General features: G+C 53.6%; 2 protein-coding genes across 9 annotated transcripts in view; both read right to left on the reverse strand.

Annotated features, from left to right (window-relative positions):
* Positions 1-869: 869 nt before the first annotated feature.
* Positions 870-16094, reverse strand: si:dkeyp-121d4.3 (uncharacterized). Of its 8 annotated transcripts, none has more exons than XM_060073514.1 (22): positions 15325-16094; positions 15173-15211; positions 14494-14702; positions 14093-14135; positions 13828-13953; positions 13624-13728; positions 13298-13516; positions 12963-13109; positions 12483-12686; positions 11986-12204; positions 11460-11606; positions 10863-11048; positions 10202-10354; positions 9216-9548; positions 8951-9055; positions 8692-8835; positions 8298-8411; positions 8143-8189; positions 7387-7988; positions 5099-7326; positions 4660-4768; positions 870-1685 (listed from the first exon to the last, which is right to left on the reverse strand). In XM_060073514.1, exons 1-22 carry the CDS (start codon positions 15805-15807, stop codon positions 1072-1074), a joined length of 6576 nt encoding a protein of 2191 aa, XP_059929497.1. In that variant the 5' UTR covers positions 15808-16094; the 3' UTR covers positions 870-1071. The 8 variants fall into 8 exon arrangements, with proteins under 8 accessions (XP_059929497.1, XP_059929495.1, XP_059929498.1 ...); XM_060073512.1 differs by having other exon boundaries at positions 5099-7281; positions 7327-7988; XM_060073515.1 differs by having other exon boundaries at positions 5099-7011; positions 7102-7988.
* A 485-nt stretch (positions 16095-16579) lies between these two features.
* LOC132473777 (cullin-9) overlaps positions 16580-21739 on the reverse strand; it is a 29615-nt gene continuing 24455 nt past the window's right edge. The window contains exons 37-44 of the mRNA XM_060074035.1: positions 21277-21440; positions 20779-20872; positions 20395-20469; positions 20168-20278; positions 19300-19417; positions 18767-18900; positions 17793-17884; positions 16580-17718 (exon numbers count right to left, since the gene is read on the reverse strand). Of these exons, the coding sequence (XP_059930018.1) occupies positions 17511-17718; positions 17793-17884; positions 18767-18900; positions 19300-19417; positions 20168-20278; positions 20395-20469; positions 20779-20872; positions 21277-21440 (996 nt within the window). The 3' untranslated portion in view covers positions 16580-17510. The remainder of the gene's footprint in view (positions 17719-17792; positions 17885-18766; positions 18901-19299; positions 19418-20167; positions 20279-20394; positions 20470-20778; positions 20873-21276; positions 21441-21739) is intronic.

Raw genomic sequence — 21739 nt, forward strand, 5'->3', positions numbered from 1 at the left:
AATAATTGTAGAATGCTGATCTGCACTAATCTCACAACGATTTCTACAGTCGTCTACGGTTTAGGATTTACAGAATACAACATACATCCTCGGAAATACAAGCAGAGTGTGAATGTGATGATTTGATGGAAAAAACTAACATTTACAACAAGAATTGGTGATTATTATATTTTTTAAAGGTTGGTCATAGTTTATTCTAAAACAGATTAGGATAAGGTCATTCTCATTCGTACCTCTTGGAGGATTTCTGATGCAAAGCCATTCCAACGCGGTCAATAACATAATCAATAACATAAACATAATCAGAAATCAATTAAAACATTTCATTAATTAAAAAGCATGAATTCAGAATTCATTGACCATAAAATAAAAATAGGAGTTAGCCAAGTTTTTATTAAAACAATGATCAACGCATCTAGGCAGAAGCGGCCTTTTATAAATGTGCATCTACGTTGCTCACTGAGCATCAGACAGGTCTCAGCACACAGTTGCTATGGGGTTACCTGTAGAGACTAACTCACCTTTCAGCGACTCTCCGCTGCACTGAGGATAGAGCACAACAAAGAATAGAGGCGACATGACAACAGGAACACATTTCTAACATCCTTACATACAACCTAGCAAGTATGAAAAAATTATGGCTTCTTCAATGAATGCATCATTAGAACTTCTAAATGGAACAAGACAGACCCCTCAGGGGTCAAACTGGTAATATTCGTTCCATATTTAATGAAGTCACTTCATTAAATAAAAATTATAGGAAAATGTTTAGTTTTTACCCATTTGGCCTCTTCTGCAAAGCCCTCGTTAGATATTCTTAGTAAAGTTCTTCCACTAGTTTCGGTATAGAGACGAGTAAATGGACGACATGAGAATTAGATCACTTTATTGGTTGATTTGGAGTACACTCAGACCACTTGTTTCGTTACAGCGGAGCTAAAACCATAAGAGTGACTATAGCAGAACATTAAAAGCCATCAGTAACTACTAACATAAACGTATAACTCCTTCGCTAATGCGGCAGGCTAGCAACTCATAAAAGGCAAAAGCTAAAGCAATGATAAAACGAGATCAGGGTTTCTCCAGGTCTTTGATGGACTCCATCTCCCACCTCTCCAGGAAGTCCTGCAGGTTGAGGTTGAAGGTGTCGATGCCCTTGGAGGACAGGTGCACCCCGTCCGGCCGGTACTGGCCCGTGTTGGAGCCACAGCGGATGTTGTCGTGGGTCAGGCTGGTGCCGCCCAGGTCCAGGATGATGTTGTGGATGCGGCGGTTGACCGTGGTCCTCACCAGGTCAACCTCATGGTTGTCTGCCGAGTGGCGCCACACCCGGCGGGGCAGGATGTTGGACCAGACCAGCAGGCACTGGGGGAAGATGCTTCGCATGGAGCTCAGGTCCTTCTTGACCGAGGCCAGCAGGTCGGTGGGGCTCTCCGTGCTCAGGTCGTTCCCGCCCAGGTGCATGATGAGCACGTCCGGGTTGGGCCACTTCACCTTGAGCTGGTGGAGCAGCGGCAGCAGCTGGGGCCAGGTCATGCCCTGGGTGCCCTTCCAGTGGATCACCACGTTGCTGGGGTCCATGCCCAGCTGCATGCCCACCTCTGGGGACTTGGCCCGCGCCTCGGCCCAGAACACCAGGGAGTGGCCGCAGATCCACACGCTCTTGGGCTCCCCGATTGGCTTACCTGGAGAACCAATAGAGTGCAGTCGTTAGTGACCAGTTCTACCTGGAGAAGCCTCATCAGTGGGTGGGAGAGGTGTTACGTGACCCTGTGATCTAATAACGAGCAGGGAGTGGAGACATGTTACGACAAGGGAAGCCTGTGAAGTTCCCTTGAGTTTAAACTGATACCTGCTCCGACCTCTTCTTCATTTTGAATAATTATTTCCCTTCCCTAAATAAAGACAGCTTGATGAAAAATCGAGGAAAAGCTTTTAACAAAATCAGAAGAAACTTTTGAAAATCCAATTAACGCAAAAATGCTTTTAAAGAAATTGTGTAAATTGACAGATTTGGCAATTATCGTTAATGTTGTACTTAGATTACCTCAATATTCTTTTTAATTTTTATGAATTTTGTTATGTCTGTGTGGAACCACTGTTCATTCCATTGTTTATCTAAAAGCGATAGACCATTACAAGAGTAAAGTACTCACCTACCTTGCTCTTCTAGACAACATCAGCACATGAACATCAAAATTCAAACCGGCAAAACAACTTCAGGCGAAATATCTCTCAATAAGAACCAGGTGCCAAGACAGTCTACATAAGCTAGATAAATAAAACATTTCTAAAAGGTAAAGCTGTATGAATCTAATCTGTGCTGAACATAAACATGAACTGGCTGAATATACAGTTATAATACGACATGAAAATGTCAATAATCTAAAAATTACATGTAATGGTTTAAATTCAGTACAATGGGAGTTATCTCTGCTTTCCAGCCCGCTGTAAGCAGGGCACATAAAAAAAAGGGACCTTATTCCCTCCTTCCTTTACTGAAACACTTTAATAGCTGCAAACAACAATCAAAAGTTCTCTGATGTCTTGTTTAAGACAAAGTAGAACACAACATACTTGAAGCTGAACGATGCAAGACATCCAGTAGAAAATAACCAACCCAATGCATCCTAACTACAGCAAGAACTAGCGAAAGGGATCTGGCTATGTCCTGGAACTCCTGGTTTCCATTGTCTGTCTGAAAGTGACTCTCCAGAGATTACCTTGACCCGCTCTCTGCCGTGTGCCTCGAAGCTGAACGAACCGAACGAGCAGCATGGCCGAGCGACTTCAACTAAACCTTTCAGGTCCCGTGGAAGGACGGACAGGGGGAAACGCGTGCGCTCATGCAGATTCTGAGACTAAACGGTGACTCTTCAGATGACCACAAGCTAGGGACAATATCAGCAAAGCCTAGGAGATAGATGGCATACAACCTAACAAATACAAGACGGGCCAAAGCCAAACATTTTCCACAAGGCTAAATAGATTCAAATTACACTTAGCTTGGAATACTACAGGAGAAAAGGCTTAGAGTAACTTTTCTACATTTTAGCACTACTCGTTTGTTTAGGGCAAGACTGTTTCAGATTTACTACATGCATTTTTTCCGTGGCTAGATGATTAAGGGAGTATGCATATTATATCTTGTATTAATATAAAAACACACAAGACTATATTATTTTCTTCAGAAAATGTTACATTGATTTTAAACCTTAAGACTATATACATGCATGTAAGCTTTATTTCACTAAAACGGTAGTTCCTCATATTCTTCAGAATACGATAGTCTTTTATATAATTTCTACATTTTATCAACGGGTCGGGAGATGCTGAACTGATTTAAAAACACAAACAAGAAGATGAAAGGACTTACCCCCACTGCTTTACTAACACCTGAGGGGACCAGTACTGGCGGATTTGGCTTTAAACGAACTTTACGACATTCACAAACTCTGAGCTAAATCTTTGCAGAGGGTCTGGTGGCCAAGCGGATTCCTTCCAGGGCAGCACAGACGCTAGCCTACACCTCAAGTGAAACACAGCTTCAAGGGAACCTGCCATACGAAGTAAGCTAGCTAGGACAACTAGTCCTAGCTAATGCATGGTGTTCGCAGTAGTTAGCTCGTTTACAGACGTCCAATCAAAGCAGTTTACAAACCTGAGATTAACATACTTAAGCTACGGGCAGAAAATGGTACAATTTCGGTTCCTCCACGTGAACCAGGAACAACCTAGCATGTTTTTACCTTTAGCTTAGTTAATACCAGTATGCTGCAGTCAAAACATTTAGTCTGTAGACGTCGGCTAACTAACTAATGACATGAGCGTCTGTTCAGAGTGGGACGATGACCCGTTTCCTCATCCTAAAGCTTTCTGGACAGGATGAGCTATGCTAGCTTAACACAATCAGACCATTGGGACAAACATGATACTTCTGTATCATGTTAAAAATCCAAAATTCAAGCCAAACAGTAATTACGTAAGGATTCAGCTATAATTACAAGTTACACCACGAATAGCTAAATAAACAATATATTGAAACGAAATCTGAGAGGCAGTATTTGTGAAAAGATGTAATCTTATTCAATCGGTCTCTTAATATCATATAACTTAATACATTACCGGCAAGACCAATAACTTGAGTCTGGATCTAACGTGGATGTGTCTGAGCTCGACGGATCAGCGCACAGAGTGATAAAAGAAGTAGAGGTACTTAGTGGAGTCAGAAGTCTTCGTTCTTCAGGGCTGTGCTGGACCACTACCCTAAGGGTCACTTTGGCCGCACTTTGCATAGCGACTTAAAGGCCAAGTCTGGTCCATAGAATTCCTCTGGAAAAAGTTGATGCTGAGCGGGATTATTATCTGACAAAACTTTAAATTCTAGCTTCTTTCTTAAATTAAACTACCTGATTCAAAGTACTTTTTAATCAAGATCAAAATTAATGATTAACCAACTCTAGGCAAAATTAAACAATGACACTTAAACCCTGGATGCCCCTAGCTATTGATGTATATAGATATTTGTCGAAGACCAGCATAAACGTTGTAAGTATCGAGGTTAATGACGTAGTGAACAGTAGTTTTGTTTGCTTCCTCGGCCCAGCCGGTGAGCTCCAGCCCAAACATCGGACTGTAAAACGAGGCCAACGCTGATACCTTGTGAGACGGAGGGACGTCTCTTCCAAACTCCTTGTTTCTTGAGGTTCCTAATCTCTTGATAATGCAATTCCCGCTTGTCCTGAATCCGCTGGTTGTACTGGTCCAACTGGAGAAGGAAACACAGCATACACACCTTGGTGAAGACGTACTCATGTTTAAGCACCATAATTTGACACTTTATGCATCGCTGTTGGGTTTTCTGAATATTAAATGAAATCTTTGTGTATAAGAAGTCCCACCCAATGCCAGAGAGCTTCAGAATGATATAATCATGCTCAATCAGAAAACACCTTGTGTGTAATTGTGTTTATTTCAACAAATATTTGGATTGCGATTTAGAATCAGTTTTTTCTTTGAACGATACCTTTTTCTTGGAATTCGATTGATCGTTCAGCCCTATCTGGTCAGCCCTATCCGTGTCATTCAGCCCGTTTACCTTCTCCTTCTGCTTGGCCTTGATGTCCTCCTCCGTCCCTCCAGCGATCTGCACGCTGCAGACGGGCAGGTCTGTGGGCAGGCTGAACTGCACCGACTTGGAGGGCTTCAGAGACTTCACCGTCTCAATCACCTTGAGGCACCGGGCCACCGTGAGGGCAGAGTTCGGCTCCTGACCCTCAGCACTGGGGGTCAGGGCTGGAGTTGACGGGCCGGCCTGGGAGGACCCCGGGGCCTGAGGGCCGCTGGGGGGGGGCGGGACGGGGCTGGTGGAGCTCGGCCCTGGGTCCTCCTGACCCAGGAAGGGGAGAGAGGAGGAGGAGGAGGGGGGCCCGAAGGTAGGGAACCCCTGGACGTACTGCGGGGGCGATCCGGGAGAGTGTCCGGGGGGAGTCCCGTACCGACGAGACGGTGGCGCAGTGGGAGGAGGCGGTGTGGGGGCCATGCTGGGGAAGGTGGGGCTCTGCGTGGTTCCGACCGGAGCCCAGCTGTTGGGGCCCCGGTGGGAGGAGCTGGGGTGCTGCGGTTGGAACTGAGTGGGGGGGGGACCGGAGGGCGTGTTGTATTCATACGCGCCCCCGATGGTCTTGGTGAGACTCTGCATCTCTTTGGCCCTCTTCAGAGCCTCCATCTCCTGCCGGTCCAGGAAGCCCTCGTACTCAGACTCCCGGCCGCCCCGCGGCTCGGCGCTGGGCGGCCGGGCCGGGGACGGGGAGTGGAGTCGCCTCGCCTCCGCAGACCCGGCCCACTCGGGTCGCCCCTCGCTCCTATTGGCTGAGGACCGGCCGGTCTCTCTCTCGGCGGACGAGTAGCCCTCCCTGGAGCGGATGCCCTCCGGGGCGCCGGGCCTGGAGCCGTCGCCGGTGGACAGCGTCATGCCGATGGTCCTGAGCAGGGTCTGGATCTTGTCGAAGGGCTGGTCCTCCTCGTTGGTCCTCTCCGCGGAGGAGGAGCTCCGGCGGCCGGGCTCGTGGTAACGGCTGGGGGCCGGATGCTCCGAGGCCAGGCCCACGATCCTGGAGAAGCCGCTGCCGTCCTGCACGGCGCGCTCGTGGGGCAGCAGCCCGTCGTCGGGCAGCCTGTAGCTCGGCGGCTCGCTTGGGGTCCTCTGCGCCTCGCTGGGGGTCCGCTGATGGTAGGAGGCGGGGCCTCTGGCCGCCGCCGCCGGGGGCTTCTTGTGGGCCTCCAGGCCTTTGTTGAAGATCTCCAGGAGGGGGTTGTAGGACGGGCCGGGGGCCGCCGCGGCCCACTGGGCGGGTGGCCGGGGGGAGGGGCTCCGCGGGGGGGAGTCCACCGGGGACGGGGGTCTGAACTGCGGGGGTTTGAAGGCGGGCGGGGGCTGGGCGGAGGGAGGGGTGTAGGAGCTGGAGGGGAGGGGACTCTGAGGGGCGGCCGGGTGAGGCGTCGGGGAGGCCGAACGCCCCCGGTGGGGGTCTAGGGACCGGGCACGCTTGGCCGGGGACGGGTCATAGAGAGGGTCGTACGGTGGTTCTTCGCGGGGTTTGGCGGCGTACGGGTCGGCGTACGCGTCGTAGCGGTCCGGGTACGGAGCGCTGCTGTAGGGGCGCTCCGGGTACGGCTGCTCCCCGTATGGCTGCTCTCCGTGGGGACGGTCGCTGTAGGAACGTTCGGCATAGGCGCGGTCCGCCGCGTAAGGAGCGTCCCTGTAGGGCATGTCTCCGTAGGGATAGTCGTCATAGAGACGGTCTCTGTAGGGGTCGGCGTGGGGCGGGGGCCGGTAGCCTCTCTCGTAAGAGTTGCCATAGTAACCTCTTTCCGGGTCGCACGGTGGCGAGCGGTACCGGTATTCCGGGTCTTCCCGATGGACCGGTTTGTACTCCTTCAGGGGCAGGGTTATGCGGCCGTGGTCGTAGTCGATGCAGGTCCCGCGGGGGTCAGGGCCGCGGGGGTCACCTCCTCGGGGGTCAGGGCCACGGGGGTCACCTCCTCGGGGGTCAGGGCCACGGGGGTCAGGGCCACGGGGGTCACCTCCACGGGGGTCACCTCCACGGGGGTCACCTCCTCGGGGGTCAGGGCCACGGGGGTCAGGGCCACGGGGGTCACCTCCTCGGGGGTCAGGGCCACGGGGGTCACCTCCTCGGGGGTCAGGGCCACGGGGGTCACCTCCTCGGGGGTCAGGGCCACGGGGGTCACCTCCTCGGGGGTCAGGGCCACGGGGGTCACCTCCTCGGGGGTCAGGGCCACGGGGGTCAGGGCCACGGGGGTCACCTCCTCGGGGGTCAGGGCCGTGGGGGTCAGGGCCGCGGGGGTCAGGGCCGTGGGGGTCACCACCTCGGGGGTCACCTCCTCCTCGGGGGTCTCCTCGATGGTCTGGGCCCCGGGGGTCTCCTCCCCGAGAGTCTCGAGGATCGCTGTCCCGGTGGTCCCGCTCCACCATGGACTTCCTGTGAGCGATCATCTCGTTCAGCTTCTCCAGTTCCCATTTCTTCCTGGCGAGTTCGTCATCGACTGGCACAGCTCCACTGCCGCCGCCACCACCACTACCCCCCCTCCCATCCCTCCCTTCCCTCCCTTCCCTCCCATCCCTCCCATCTCTCTCCTTGCTGTTTTTACTACTCTTCGTCCTGCTGCTCCCGCCGTCCCTGCTCCTCTCCCCGCTCCTCTCCCGGCTCCGGGAGCGGGAGCGGCGGTGCGAGCGCTCCCGCTCCCGGCTGCCGCTGCGTCTGACGCTGGAGCTGCGGTGCCTCTCGATGAAGCGGCCGTAGTGCGTCCTGGAGGGGCTGCGGCTCCGGCTGCGCGAGCGCCCGTGGCGCCGGCGGCCAGCGGCGTAGTCCTTGCGCCCGCCGCCGCCCCCCCGGCCGTCCTTGGAGTCCTGGGAACGCAGGTTCTTCACCACCGCCTTCAGCTTGTCCGACTCCGCCTGCTCTTTACTGCAGAGGAAGGGAACCACATGAGCCGGGGACGCTACACGCTGGGAGACTGGTGAGACGTTACTCCGAGGAGGAGGAGGAGGAGGAGAATGGGAATGACGACCGGGAATGGGAACATTAAGGAACTGCCGGGAGAGGCCCGTCTTGGACTCACCCTTTGTCGTCAACACTCTTTGTTTCTTTGGAGATCTTGATGGTCATCTGAAACACGGACATAGAGGAGAGGGTCAGAACAGCTTCCTCCGCTCATCCTCTCAACACATTGTTCTTTGAGGGTATCGGCTACACAAGTCCGGCTGCGGTTCCTACCTTCCCCTTGGCCTGGCTGGCACCGACAGCACTCAGCTTCCGGACAGGAAGGAAGACGTTCTCCATGAAGCGGGTGATCCGGATGGCCTGGTGCCCGCCGTCCGCCGTCTCATGCTGGCGATGAAGAGAGGGCGGCACGTGAACGACGAACACCAACAACGCTCAGAGCAGAGTGGAACACCACGGAACAGAGGGGAACAGAGTAGGACAGAGTGGAACAAGGTAGAACACAGCAGAACAGAGTAGGACAGAGTGGAACAAGGTAGAACACAGCAGAACAGAGGGGAACCGAGTAGGACAGAGTGGAACAAGGTAGAACACAGCAGAACAGAGGGGAACAGAGTAGAACAGTAGAACAGACTGGAGTCAATCGGAGTACAGAGAGTGAACTCACCGGCACCACGCTGAACTCCACCTTCTCGTTCAGCTGGAGCTTCTTCTGCTTGACGATGATGACCTCAGACATGCGGAAGAACAGCTGGGGATTCTGGGAGCACTTGATGAGCCCGGACTCCTCGGAGAACTCGATCACGATGCCCTGTCCCAACACATAACGGATCGTATCACCACAGTGGGGCAGCGACCCCAGCACCCCACAGTAGGGCACCGACCCCAGCCTCCCATAGTAGGGCAGAACAAGGAGAGCGTCTTACGTGTCGGCGCTGCTCCGTGGACTCCTGGAAGGAGTCCGGGAGGATCTCCACGTAGGTGGCCCGCTCCTCCCTGCTCTCCCGCTGCGTGGCGATGTTGAAGCGCACCTTTAGAGACGGTTACAGAGGGCGTGAGGACGGGCTACAGGTCACAGGTCAAAGGTCACAGGTGGGCTGATATTCATTCTCTATCAGCACTGGTAGAGGTGTGGCCCTGCGGTTGGCAGTTGATCAGAGAGTTGTTAGTGGATCCCCCCCAATGACTCACCTTGTCTCCGACCATCATGGTGGCACTGGTCATGACGTCAATGGGGTCAAAGTGCAACATCTTCTGCTCCCCGGCGATGGTCATCACCAGGCGGCCTCGGTCGGGCCGCTCCTTCTCCTTCTCCTTCTCCTTCTCCTTCCCGCCGGCCGGCTGACCGTCCACGGGACGCTCCTCCTGCTCCTCCTTCACCTCCACCTTAACCGAGACAACTCTCACTTCCGGTTCAACCTTGACTGCTTCCTGTTTCACTCCGACCACGTCCTTCTTGTCTCCATCCACGCCCGCCGCCGCCGCCTCTACAGCGTCCTTCTTCTTCTCTTCTTTATTAACGTTCTGCAGACGGGGAGGTTTCAGGTTAAACGTCCCGTCTGTCACTGACGACGACGATCCATTAAACACAGAGACTGACTAAACACAACGTTACGTTGCTCCCAGAATGCAGTGCAACTCATGCAGTGGGTTAGAGGTCACACCAACAGCCTCAAATGTGTAATGGTTCAGGCCCCCTAACCCTTCAGGACTGATCACATCCCAAAACTAGCAACGTTCTGTCCATGGTGAGCTGGGGGTCAGCCACCTTCTCTTAGTTGATGTGGGGGGGGGGGGGGGGGGGTCCCAATGCACCTACACACCCCCACACATCATCTAAGAGGAGCTGAATAGTTCACTGTACTTATTAACTACAGTTTTGCAGCCCACTTTGAAGGACAACGAAGATACAGGCTAGCAACTAGAGTTCTTACGATACCGATACCATACCAGTATCGGAAATTCCTCCGATACGGCCTAAAAAGGTATCGGCGGTGTACGCAAGACGATGCACCGATCCCATACCATCACATGACCATCAGCTCATTTAATACACAGGCAGAGAACTTCAAACACGTGCGACGCTGCGTTCGTTGCTACGCCGACGCCATTCGTCCAATCGCGGCCGGGAGGTGGGAAGTGGGACGGGGCGGGCCGTGAGGAGGCGGGGCACCAACCTTCTCGTCGGGGTCGCCCTTCACGCCGTCCTTGGTGATCTGGTAGATCTGAGGGCTCTTGGAGATGGTCTTCAGCACGGTACCCTGGAAGCGCTCCTTGCTGATGTCGTCGAAGGTGTTGGGGTCGGTCATTCTGAAGCCCAGCGGGGTCCACTGGAGCGCGGAGGAGGAACACCACAGAGCTCTCATCAACTGCTCCTTGGTAGCACCAACGCCCTCAAGTCCCTCCCATCCTGCTACTGTGGTGCTGTGTTGCGATTGGTTGGATTGTTACAGACTGATGTAATTGGTTGGATTGTTAGACTGCGTTTTGATTGGTTGGATTGGTACAGACTGTGTTGTAATTGGTTGGATTGGTACAGACTGTGTTGTAATTGGTTGGATTGTTAGACTGCGTTTTGATTGGTTGGATTGGTACAGACTGTGTTGTAATTGGTTGTGTTGTTAGACTGTGTTGTGATTGGTTGTATCGCTACAGACTGTGTTCTGATTGGTTGGAGTGTCATGCTAGGTAGCTGAAATGTACACTAACCTTAGTTTTTTTATTTGATACAATTAAATTATTTTAGACTGAAGGTAAATAATGAGCATGGATGAACAGCTGCTGGTATGAAAGGATGTGTGGAACCAATGAAAGAACGTTTAATCCCAGGGCTCTCACCTTGACCTGGGCCGCTGCCAGCGCCGCAGCCACCTCCTTCCTCTTCTCCAAGTCTCTGAATTTCTCCTCTTCCTCCTCCCTCTTCTTCTTCCTCTCCTCCTCTTCTCGTTTCTTCTGCTCCTCCAGGATCTTGTCTCCCGGTGGCACCAGCCTCCTCAGGCGGATTCCCCTGGAGGCGTTGTTCACCTGCATACACAGAACACACCTCCTCAGGACACCTGGATACACCTGGAGAACATCTGGATAACACCTGGATACATCTGGAGAACATCTGGATACACCTGGATAACACCTGGATACATCTGGAGAACATCTGGATACACCTGGAGAACATCTGGATACACCTGGAGAACATCTGGATAACCCCTGGAGAACACCTGGATACACCTGAATAACATCTGGAAACACCTGGGTACACATGGAGAACACCTGGAGAATACCTGGATACCCCTGGTGAACACCTGGATACCCCTGGTGAACACCTGGATAACAATTGGATACACCTGGAGAATACCTGGATTCACCTGGTGAACACCTGGATACACCTGGAGAACACCTGGATACACGTCATGGATCAGGTGTTGAGGAGGGACCTACCGTCGTCACAGTGAACTCCACCTCCTTGCCCACATCCTCCGGGCTGAGCTCGTTGTCGCTGAAGGTGTCCGAGACGTCGAAGGGCAGCCCCTCGTAGTCCTCCGAGCGGATGTCTCCAGTGCGGCCCGCAATGCTGCGGATCTGACCCTGGGACAGACAGTGTGTGGGCCAACACGTCAGGGCGGAACTAATCCTAGACCTAATCTACCTGACCAGTCGTAACATAGATAGCAATAGAGATATATATATATATATAGATAATTTAAAATAGGAATACCAAAGCTCAATCTAAATCACAACAAATACGGTTGTGAATTTGAGACGTTCTCCTCTGTTCCTCTGGTTCAGGAACCTAGCAGAACGTCTCTTGGCGTGGTTCTCCCCAGAGGAGCGACTCTAAGCGTGGTTCTCCTCAGAGGAGCGTCTCTGAGCGTGGTTTCCCTCAGGGGAGCTTCTTAGAGAGGTTCTCCTCAGAGGAGCGTCTCTGAGCGCGGTTCTCCTCAGGGGAGATGTGCGTGCGGCTCACCTTCTCCCTCTTCTCCTTGGTGTAGCAGAAGGTGAAGGGGACCTTGGGCTTGATGTTGGCGGCGCGGCGCTTGCGGGTCATGGTGTCGACCAGCAGGTTGATCAGCACGTGGTCGTCCTTCAGCAGCGTCACCGAGCAGTCCCGCTTGTCAAACGTCACGTTGGTCTTGATCGGCCCGATGTTGGCGAAGATCTGACCCGGGTAGCCTGGTACAATGCCCTGGAAGACCCACACACACACAAAAAGTTGTTACACACACACACACACAGGTTACACAGGTTACACAGGTTACACACATACACAGGTTACACAGGTTACACACACACACACACACACACACACACACACACACACACACACACACACACACACACACACACACACACACACACACACACACACACACACACGGGGGGGGGGGGGGGGGGGGGTTCAGAGGTCAGGGGGTTCAGAGGTCAGGGGGTGGTCAGGGGTCAGAGGGTTGAGGAGGTCCTCACGGAGTTTGGGATGATGGTCTGGCTGACCACGCCCTCGTACAGCTCGTTGTCCAGCTGAACATTGGGCCCCAGCTCGGCGGCACTCGGGCGGGCGGGGGGGCGGGCGCCCAGGGGCGAGGGCAGGGGAGGGGGTGAGGTGCAGAGGGTGAGGAGCAGGGGCTCCTTCAGGCGGCGGATCCTGATCGCCCTCTGGGCTCCTCGCACCTGTTGACAAATCACAACCCACAGTGGCCGTTAACAACCGCCGGTCCACAGGAAGCGACGACATGACCACAGGAAGGTCAGTCACATGCATCCTAAGAGGAATAGGTCTTCAGAATAAAAGTCCCCCGTTGCAGTAACGAAAGCTTAGTTTTCAGAAGGTCCTTCAGCCCAAGTCCTTGCCAGGGTTGTCCCACAAAGCGATCCAGATATAAGCGGTTCATTCAACGAGGCTTCATTTTAATTCAATGACTTTTCAATCGAACCGCTCCTCCTCACCGTGTGGAGGGTGAACTCCACCTCCTCTTTGACGTCCTCCGCGGTGAAGTCCACGTCACTCAGGTTCTCTTTCAGTTCGAAGGTCAGCTCGCCGTGCGTCTCCGCCGTGATCACCCCCTTGGGGCCCGTGATTTTCGTGATGGCGCCCTGAGCAGCGGGGGTCAAGGGTCAACCGTCAGAGCTAGCCCCATGCACCCCTTAGTGAAAACATCACACAACGTACACAGTCTCCCTGTCGTCACACACAAACACACACTATTGGACATCACAAAACACACAGACACACACACTTCAGTCCATCCCGCCGCTCTGCAGGCGTCCCCGTCCCCCCTTACCGTGAGGCGGGTCTCCTTGGTGTGCTGGTAGGTGAGGGGGATCTGCAGCCGGATGTTGGTGGCCCTCCTCTTGTCCGTCACCAGGTCGGTGAGCAGGTTGAACAGCACCTGGTCGTCCTTCAGCAGCGTCACCGCAGAGTCCCGCCGCTCGTACGCCAGGTTGGTGCGCAGGTGGCCCAGCGTGGTGAACACCTGGCCTGGGTACAGCTTCTCCCCGGGCTGGACGGGAAAGAGAGGACGTCGTCACCCCCACACCTCACTTCAGCCCATTACGTCCCAGGGAGGGTGAGCGCATTGGAGGGCAGCGGTGGAGAGGCGGGGCTCACCTGGGGCTCCTGGATTGGCTGGCTGACCACGGCCTCGTAGATCTCCATGCCAACGTTCTCCGTCCCCCCCGGGGCCACCTTTACGTCCGTGGCCACCTGACTGTTCTGTGACACACAGGGGAATGATGTTAGACGGCGGCATCGGACCCGCGGCCCAGCCCCGCCCGGCGTGTGAGATCCCCTCACGGCCGAGGGGAGACCCACCTTCTCCTTGAGCGCGGTGAAGTGAACTCTGACCCCTGGCGTCAGGGCCTTGGAGTTCCCAAAGTAGGCTTTGAACGCGAAGGAGAACTTCTCCAGGTCTTCCCTCTCGATGTATCCGAACGTGGGCTAGGAGAACCAGGGGGGAACAACGTTAAAGAAACAACGCCGAATGGGTTTCAAAATGTCACAGCAAGTAAGTGTCTATAATGTGCTGGTCAGCAGAAGCAGCGGTGCTCATATATGAAGTGTTTCTATCGAGACTCACCCCGATGAAGGAGATGATGCCAGTGGAGCGTCCAGCTGGGGGCCTGAGAGGAGAGAGAGAGGCAGCTCAGTCAGAACTACACACCAGCCCGACCGTTGACCTTCGCAAAACGTTTGGGGAGACTTGGACGAGTTCGGAGACAAATCTTCTCCGTGTTCAGCTGTGTTGGAGGCTTTTGGAACCGTGCGGACGGTGTCTGGTCCGCTTAAACATGCAAAGTCTGGGAGCGTTGGTGGGGGAGCCATCGGATTCTCTGATTGGTTGTGTGCTGCTAGCACACTGAAGCTGATTCGCTAGCACACGGACCCTATCCCTGGGGACTGCTGCAGAAAGAACTACAGAAGCAGCTCCTGAGAGAACAACAAAACTGCTACAAAACATTGAATGCAATGTACACTTACTTTTCAAATATCCTTTTTCCCAGAAGGCCAAGCGGTGTGGCCTTGCGCTCTGGTTCGGGAGGCCCCGTGGGCTTTGAAGGGGCCGCAGGCTTTGCAGGGGCTACCGGCACCACGGGAGCAACGGGGGGCGGAGCCAGGGCGGGGGTGGGGGCGGCGGCCGTGGAAGAGGGTGGAGGCTCGGTGGGTGGGACTGAAATCAAAGCCTTCAACTGGAGGAACGAGAAGAGATGATCCACGTTTCAAACTCCCGCGGTAAATAATCATAAATTCCTCATTCTGTCACTTCTCCATCATCCTGTCACTCCTCCATCATTCTCTCGCTTCATCATCCCTCCTTATTCTGTCTCCTATCACTCTCCATCTTCCCGTTACTCCTCCATCTGTCATTTCATCATCCCTCCATCATTCTGTCACTTCATCATCCCTCCATTGCCCTGTCAGTCCTCCATCATTCTCTCATTCCTTCATCATCCCTCCCTCATTCTGTCACTTCTCCGTCACCCCTCCACTCACTATTCTGGTATGTATACCGTGGTAAACAATGGTCTGCATGTCATTGAGCCCCCATCATGGTCCTCTCTTAGTGTTCACACAGGTGGTAAACCCCCAGGTGTCTACACCAGGGGTCTTTACTATGAACACCAGACACCCCACTGACCCTCGGCCCCGGAGGACTCACCCACTGAGGCTGTTCTGGAGCAGGGTTCAGCATCGGCTGCTAAAATAAAATACATTTACATCAACACATATTTCATATCAATATGTTTGATCGGCTGTCCACCAGTTGAATACACAGTTGCTGTTTAACTTGCTTCTATGAGCATGTCTTACCTCCGCCGTCCATCCGGGTGGAGGGAATGATGCGGGGAACGCGGCTTGTGGGGGGGGCTCCACGGGCGGCAGGTACGGAGGATGGTAAGCGACTGGCGGCGGCGGAGGAGCGAAGCCCGGCGGCGGAGGAGGGGCTCGGTATGGGTCCGGGCTGGGCGGGCGGTAGTACAGGTCTGGAGGAGCGCCGCCAGGGCCCCAGCCGCCCGGCGGAGGAGGCCCCCATTCAGGGGGCGGTGCTCCCCACGGGTCCGGACCCTCCGGACCCCAACCAGGGTGTCCCCATGCGGGGTGATGAGGTCCCCAAGGGCCGTGAGGAGCACCCCATTCCGGGGGTCCTCGTGGTCCCCAGTCCATGTGCGGCGCCGGGCCCCTTGGACCCCATTCGTTGGGTGGCGGGCCATAGGGGCCCCACTCTCCGGGCGGGGGAGGTAGTCCATACCGCGGCCCGTCGTCCAGGTGGCCGTGGGTGGTACCGCGGTTCATCGTCTCCTCCTCGAACCTCGGGACAACAGTGAGCTCTAGTGAGCTAGCCCAGCATGCTAACTAACCCTGCTTGTGGCTGCACACTAGCCTCCGCCTCAGAAATCACACACTGAATACAGGGGGGTTGCTTACTGACCAAGACAATGGGCGTCGTGTACAGTAGGTGAACTAACTTAATATGTGGAGTTGTTCGTTCGCTAGCAGCAAATATAAACTTCCACAGAAACCTTCGGCTGTGCGGAGCTAACGTGACGTCTCTGCCGACTGTTTCTTTCAAAATAAAAGTCCTCGGAAGGCGCGTCGACAGCAGCATCTGCATTCTGCAGGACCGTCTGTGCCTGCTCCCAGACACACAAACCATGGGGATGAAACCTAATACACACATTACTGACTGTATTATCACTAATATATGATATATACATTAATCTTGCCTCTTGCAGTTCACAAGACGATGCATCTCAAATTGTATTTCTCAGACTATAATCAATTTTATTATTTTATTTCTATTTCACATAACATAATGTATAACATAAATACTAGCATTATTTTCCCAAATTATGTATGGAAATGAAGAGCTTGAATCACATGCAATAATGACACGGAGTAAAACAAAGAATCCCAATGATAATAAAAACAGTTCTCACTTTCAATCTTTGTATTCCTCCATAAGGAATATACATAGAATTGTTACCTCATGAAAGTGACGTAATAATAAATCATACTCAAATGAGATCAGACCAATGTAAGGTAATGAACACACACCACCACGGGAAGCCTTTCATGTAGCAGAAACAGTTTTATTTGGTTAGTGAGGTGAAGTTGAACGACTTCAACAATGAAATCTTTGAACAGAATAGAACAGAATATATTCAGGACGCGAGTAACGAAACAAAGTCTTTGAATATTAGATATCCAATCACCTGTGTACATGTGTGTACAAAACCCAAACGTCCCTTAACCATTTTCATGTCCAAACATACAAATATCACAGAGCAGGTTTTTTGCTTGGCAAGAATTAAATAGCAACTTCTGGTATTTTAAGTGTTATTGCATTGATTTTATTTGAGAATAACTGTTCTCCTCGTCATAGAGAAGTTTAATCTATATTCTATATTTTCATCCCATGTTTTTTTGACACATAAACTCTAAACGTACATTAACCCAGCGTTCCTGAACTGAAAGCACTTGCGAAGCGACCACCAGACAGCCTTCCCTCTGAACTCAAAAGACGTGAAGCAAACAAGAGCTCTTTGATGCATTCGGAAAATATGTGAGCATCTGCATGTCAGTAAAAATGAAGGCTAAACAAAGGCATGACCCGTGACTTGTGCGGATAACATCTTTAAACTCTAAACGCGAACTCGGTTTCAACAACCGGCTGGAAGCGGAGCGAAGCGTCCCTTCGTCCCGACGCACCGGGACTCAAGCAGCAGCAGCAGGGGGCCGCGGGGGGGGGGGCAAACCCCCGTCCATCGTCACAGAGCAAGGAACAAGGAACAAGGAGGCAGGGACACAGCCCTGCCATCTGATTGGACACACAGGAGATGACAGACAGGAGGGGCGGGGTTCTAGAATGTTCAGAGGGTTCTAGAATGTTGGTCAGAGCTCTAGAGCCCCCTGGATATCCCAGGTGGTTCTAGAGTGTTCCGAGGGTTCCAGTAGAATCCAGAAGGCTCTAGAGCCCCCGGAAGGTTCCGGAGGGTTCAGTCGAAGGGGCTCAGGTCCCGCTCCAGGTTCTCCGACTCGTCGTCCTCCGAGAAGAAGTCGTCCTCGTCGATGTCGTCTTCGTCGTAGTCGTCGTGCCACTCCGGGACGTACTCTTCGTCATACTCCTCGTCATCCTCGTCCGCCCCCTCCTCCCCGGTGTAGTTGTTGTTGTCCGAGTCGCCCGAGTCCGAGGCTGCCTTGGGACTGAGGAGCAGAGACAGAGGTCAACCAGAGGTCACACAGAGGTCAATAAGCAGACGACAGTTATGGTAACTCACGTCTTGTTGGGGTCCGTATTGCTGGCGAGGTTGGAGGCTGTGGAGGCCTCGGGGTCCTGGCCCGTCCTGGACTGGAAGCCCACCCTAAAATCCTGGGGGGGGGGGGGAGGGAACGTCTCACCAATAGAGAACAGCCAAGAAGGGGGCGGGGTTGACCTGGAAGGGCTCCAGGGGTCATAGGTTAAGGCCACATGGGCGCGGGGTGTGTCCTACTTGTGTGGAGCGGTGCAGGTAGCTAGGGGGCGTGGTTAAGGGTGAGGGGGTGTGTCTACCTGGGTGGAGTGGCGCAGGCAGCTAGGGGGAGTGGTTAAGGTGACGTGGTCTACCTGGTTGGAGTGGTGCAGGTGGCGTGGTTCAGGGGGCGTGGTCTACCTGGGTGGAGAGGTGCAGGTAGCTAGGGGGCGTGGTTAAGGGGGCGTGGTCTACCTGGGTGGAGTGGTGCAGGTATATAGGGGGCGTGGTTAAGGGGGCGTGGTCTACCTGGGTGGAGAGGTGCAGGTAGCTAGGGGGCATGGTTAAGGGGGCGTGGTCTACCGGGGTGGAGTGGTGCAGGTAGCTAGGGGGCGTGGTCTACCTGGGTGGAGTGGTGCAGGTAGCTAGGGGGCGTGGTCTACCTGGGTGGAGTGGTGCAGGTAGCTAGGGGGCGTGGTCTACCGGGGTGGAGTGGTGCAGGTAGCTAGGGGGCGTGGTCTACCTGGGTGGAGTGGTGCAGGTAGCTAGGGGGCGTGGTCTACCTGGGTGGAGTGGTGCAGGTAGCTAGGGGGCGTGGTCTACCTGGGTGGAGTGGTGCAGGTAGCTAGGGGGCGTGGTCTACCTGGGTGGAGTGGTGCAGGTAGCTAGGGGGCGTGGTCTACCTGGGTGGAGTGGTGCAGGTAGCTAGGGGGCGTGGTCTACCTGGGTGGAGTGGTGCAGGTAGCTAGGGGGCGTGGTCTACCTGGGTGGAGTGGTGCAGGTAGCTAGGGGGCGTGGTCTACCTGGGTGGAGTGGTGCAGGATGGCCATCAGGCGCTCCTGGATGCGGCGGATCAGCTCCAGGCCGGTGCTCAGGTGCTCCGGCTTCAGCAGCCGCACGGACGACGCCAGGTCAGTGCACTGCAGCAGAGTCTCCTCTGAAACACACACCTGGGTCAACACCTGTCCTCATCACACACCTGGATCAACACCTATCTTCATCACACATCTGGATCAACACCTATCCTCACCACATCTGGATCAACAACTGTGCTCATCACAAACACCTGGATCATCTGGAGCTAAGCGGCATGTAGAGGCTAGCACACGCTAGATCGTGTGTAACGGCTTAATAGCTAACAACTGCTTGGTAGCATATAGCAGCTAGGTACCCTGTAGCAGCTAGGTAGCATATATCTGCTAAGCAGCGTGCAGAGGCTAAATAGCGTGGAGCGGGTAGGTACCGTATAACTGCTAGGTAGCGTTTAGCTGCTAGGTAGCGTGCTGCTGCTTATAAGCGCATAGTGGCTAGGTACGTAGCGTGTAGCGTATCGTACCCAGGAGGATCTGCAGGCCGTTGGTGTGGAAGTCGAGCGCCTCCGTCTGCTGCTCCATCACGTCCATCTTCTCCGTCTCCTGGTTGTAGTAGCTGTACACACACGAGTACGCCAGCACCTGCAACCACGGCAAGGCACCACAACATGACCGTTAGCCCCTGGCTGACCGGCCATCAACGATCCACGTGGTCATCTGTTAGTTAACGGGTGCGTTCATGTGTTAGTTAACTGGTGAACTTATGGGTTCATCCGTTGGTTAACTGGTGCACTCATGTGTTCATTCGTTAGTTAACTGGTGAACTAATGGGTTCACCAGTTAGTTAACCGGTGCGTTCATTTGTTCATCTGTTAGTTAACGGGTGCGTTCATGTGTTCATCTGTTAGTTAACCGGTGCGTTCATCTTTTCATCTGTTAGTTAACCAGTGCATTCATGTGTCCGTCCGTTAGTTAACCGGTACGTTCATGTGTCCGTCCGTTAGTTAACCGGTGCGTTCATGTGTTCATCTGTTAGTTAACCGGTGCGTTCATGTGTTCATCTGTTAGTTAACCGGTACGTTCATGTGTCCGTCCGATAGTTAACCGGTGCGTTCATGTGTTCATCTGTTAGTTAACCGGTGCGTTCATGTGTTCGTCCGTTAGTTAACCGGTGCGTTCATGTGTTCGTCCGTTAGTTAACCGGTGCGTTCATGTGTTCGTCCGTTAGTTAACCGGTGCGTTCATGTGTTCGTCCGTTAGTTAACCGGTACGTTCATGGGTTCATCGGTTAGTTAACCGGTGCATTCATGTTTGTCCGTTAGTTAACTGGTACGTTCATGTGTTCATCGTTTAGTTAACTGGTGCGTTCATGTGTTCACGGTTCACCCTCACCTTGCGAGCCGCGGCGAGGACCTTGCAGGCGTCGATGACGAAGGTGAGCGCCTTCATCTGCAGCGCCTCGTTGACCGAGGAGACGCGCCGCTCCAGGTTCACTGCAAAGTCCTGGGGGGGGGGGGGGGGCACAGGGCTTACACCATCTCCTCCACCCAACACCTCCTCCACCCAACACAACAAACGTAGATGAAAGCGTCTGCTAAACGCCCTCAATGTGAACGTACCTTGGCCTGGTTGTGGAAGGTGCATCTCTCATTGTAGTCCTGGAACTTCTTCTCTTGCCGGGCTGCCTTGCTCACCTGCAGGGGCGACAACACAGCGCTGGTTAGAGCCAACTTACCGTAGTACCGTGGTACGGTGGTACCATGGTACTGTAGTACGGTGGTACCATGGTACGGTAGTACGGTGGTACCATGGTACGGTAGTACGGTGGTACCATGGTACCGTAGTACGGTGGTACCATGGTACGGTAGTACGGTGGTACCATGGTACAGTAGTACGGTGGTACCATGGTACTGTAGTACGGTGGTACCATGGTACTGTAGTACGGTGGTACCATGGTACCTTAGTACCATAACAGCTGTGTTACAGTGGAGTGCGATGCTGACCATGGCCGAGCAGTTGTAGTAGTCCTTGTGGGTCGGTTTCCATGGTTTCAGGCACCGCCAGCAGAAGCCGTGGTTACATTTGGCACAGGTCATACTGGGAACAGAGCGGTGACATCACAGTTCATACTGGGAACAGAGCGGGGACATCACAGTTCATACTGGGAACAGAGCGGGGACATCACAGTTCATACTGGGAACAGAGCGGGGACATCACAGTTCATACTGGGAACAGAGCGGTGACATCACAGTTCATACTGGGAACAGAGCGGGGACATCACAGTTCATACTGGGAACAGAGCGGTGACATCACAGTTCATACTGGGAACAGAGTGGTGACAAGTGTATTTATTGTCAGTCTCTCTGGATCAAAGCGTCTGTTAAACGCCCCAATGTGCTCTGCTGTGATGTGATGTGCTGTGATTTGCTGTGATGTGCTGTGATGTGCTGTGATCTGATCTGATGTGATGTGATGTAATGTAGATGTGCTGCTGTACGTACTGCAGGCAGCCCTCGTTCTTCTCGATCTGCGCCTGGCAGCTGGGGCAGCGCTTGGAGATGAGCTTGGCCAGGTGTTTGCTCTGGGCCTCCATGGTCATGCCCTCGTAGAAGCCCCCGTCGTCCATCCACTGGGACATGTGGCTGCAGCTGGCCGGGTAGTGGGCCTGGGGGGGGGGGGGCGTCAGAACCACAGAAACCTCAATCATTCATTCATTTTGGCCCCTCTATGCATATACATGAATATATGTTTCTTATTCATTTTTTTCATTTTGTTCTACTGAGTAGATCATAACAATAAGAAACGGCCACCGTTGGAATTCAGACTCAGTCTTTCATCAAACATCACACCACGAGGAGCTTGGACCCCGGGGCCCGAGAGGGTGTTAATCCTGGGATGTGAGCCCTGTGAGCCCTGATTGGCTGAGCATCCTATGTTGTGAGCACTTATTGACTGAGCATCCTG

This window comes from Gadus macrocephalus, chromosome 15 (assembly GCF_031168955.1).
Source record: "Gadus macrocephalus chromosome 15, ASM3116895v1".
NCBI lineage: Eukaryota > Metazoa > Chordata > Actinopteri > Gadiformes > Gadidae > Gadus > Gadus macrocephalus.

Coding starts and splice junctions, on each gene's coding strand:
- si:dkeyp-121d4.3 (XM_060073508.1), bottom strand. CDS start 15,807: ATGAACCGCGGTACCACCCACGGCCACCTGGACGACGGGCCGCGGTAT. Junction 14,703..15,172: donor CTCCAGAACAGCCTCAGTGG/GTGAGTCCTCCG, acceptor TCGTTCCTCCAG/TTGAAGGCTTTGATTTCAGT. Junction 14,136..14,493: donor GGAAAAAGGATATTTGAAAA/GTAAGTGTACAT, acceptor CTCTCCTCTCAG/GCCCCCAGCTGGACGCTCCA.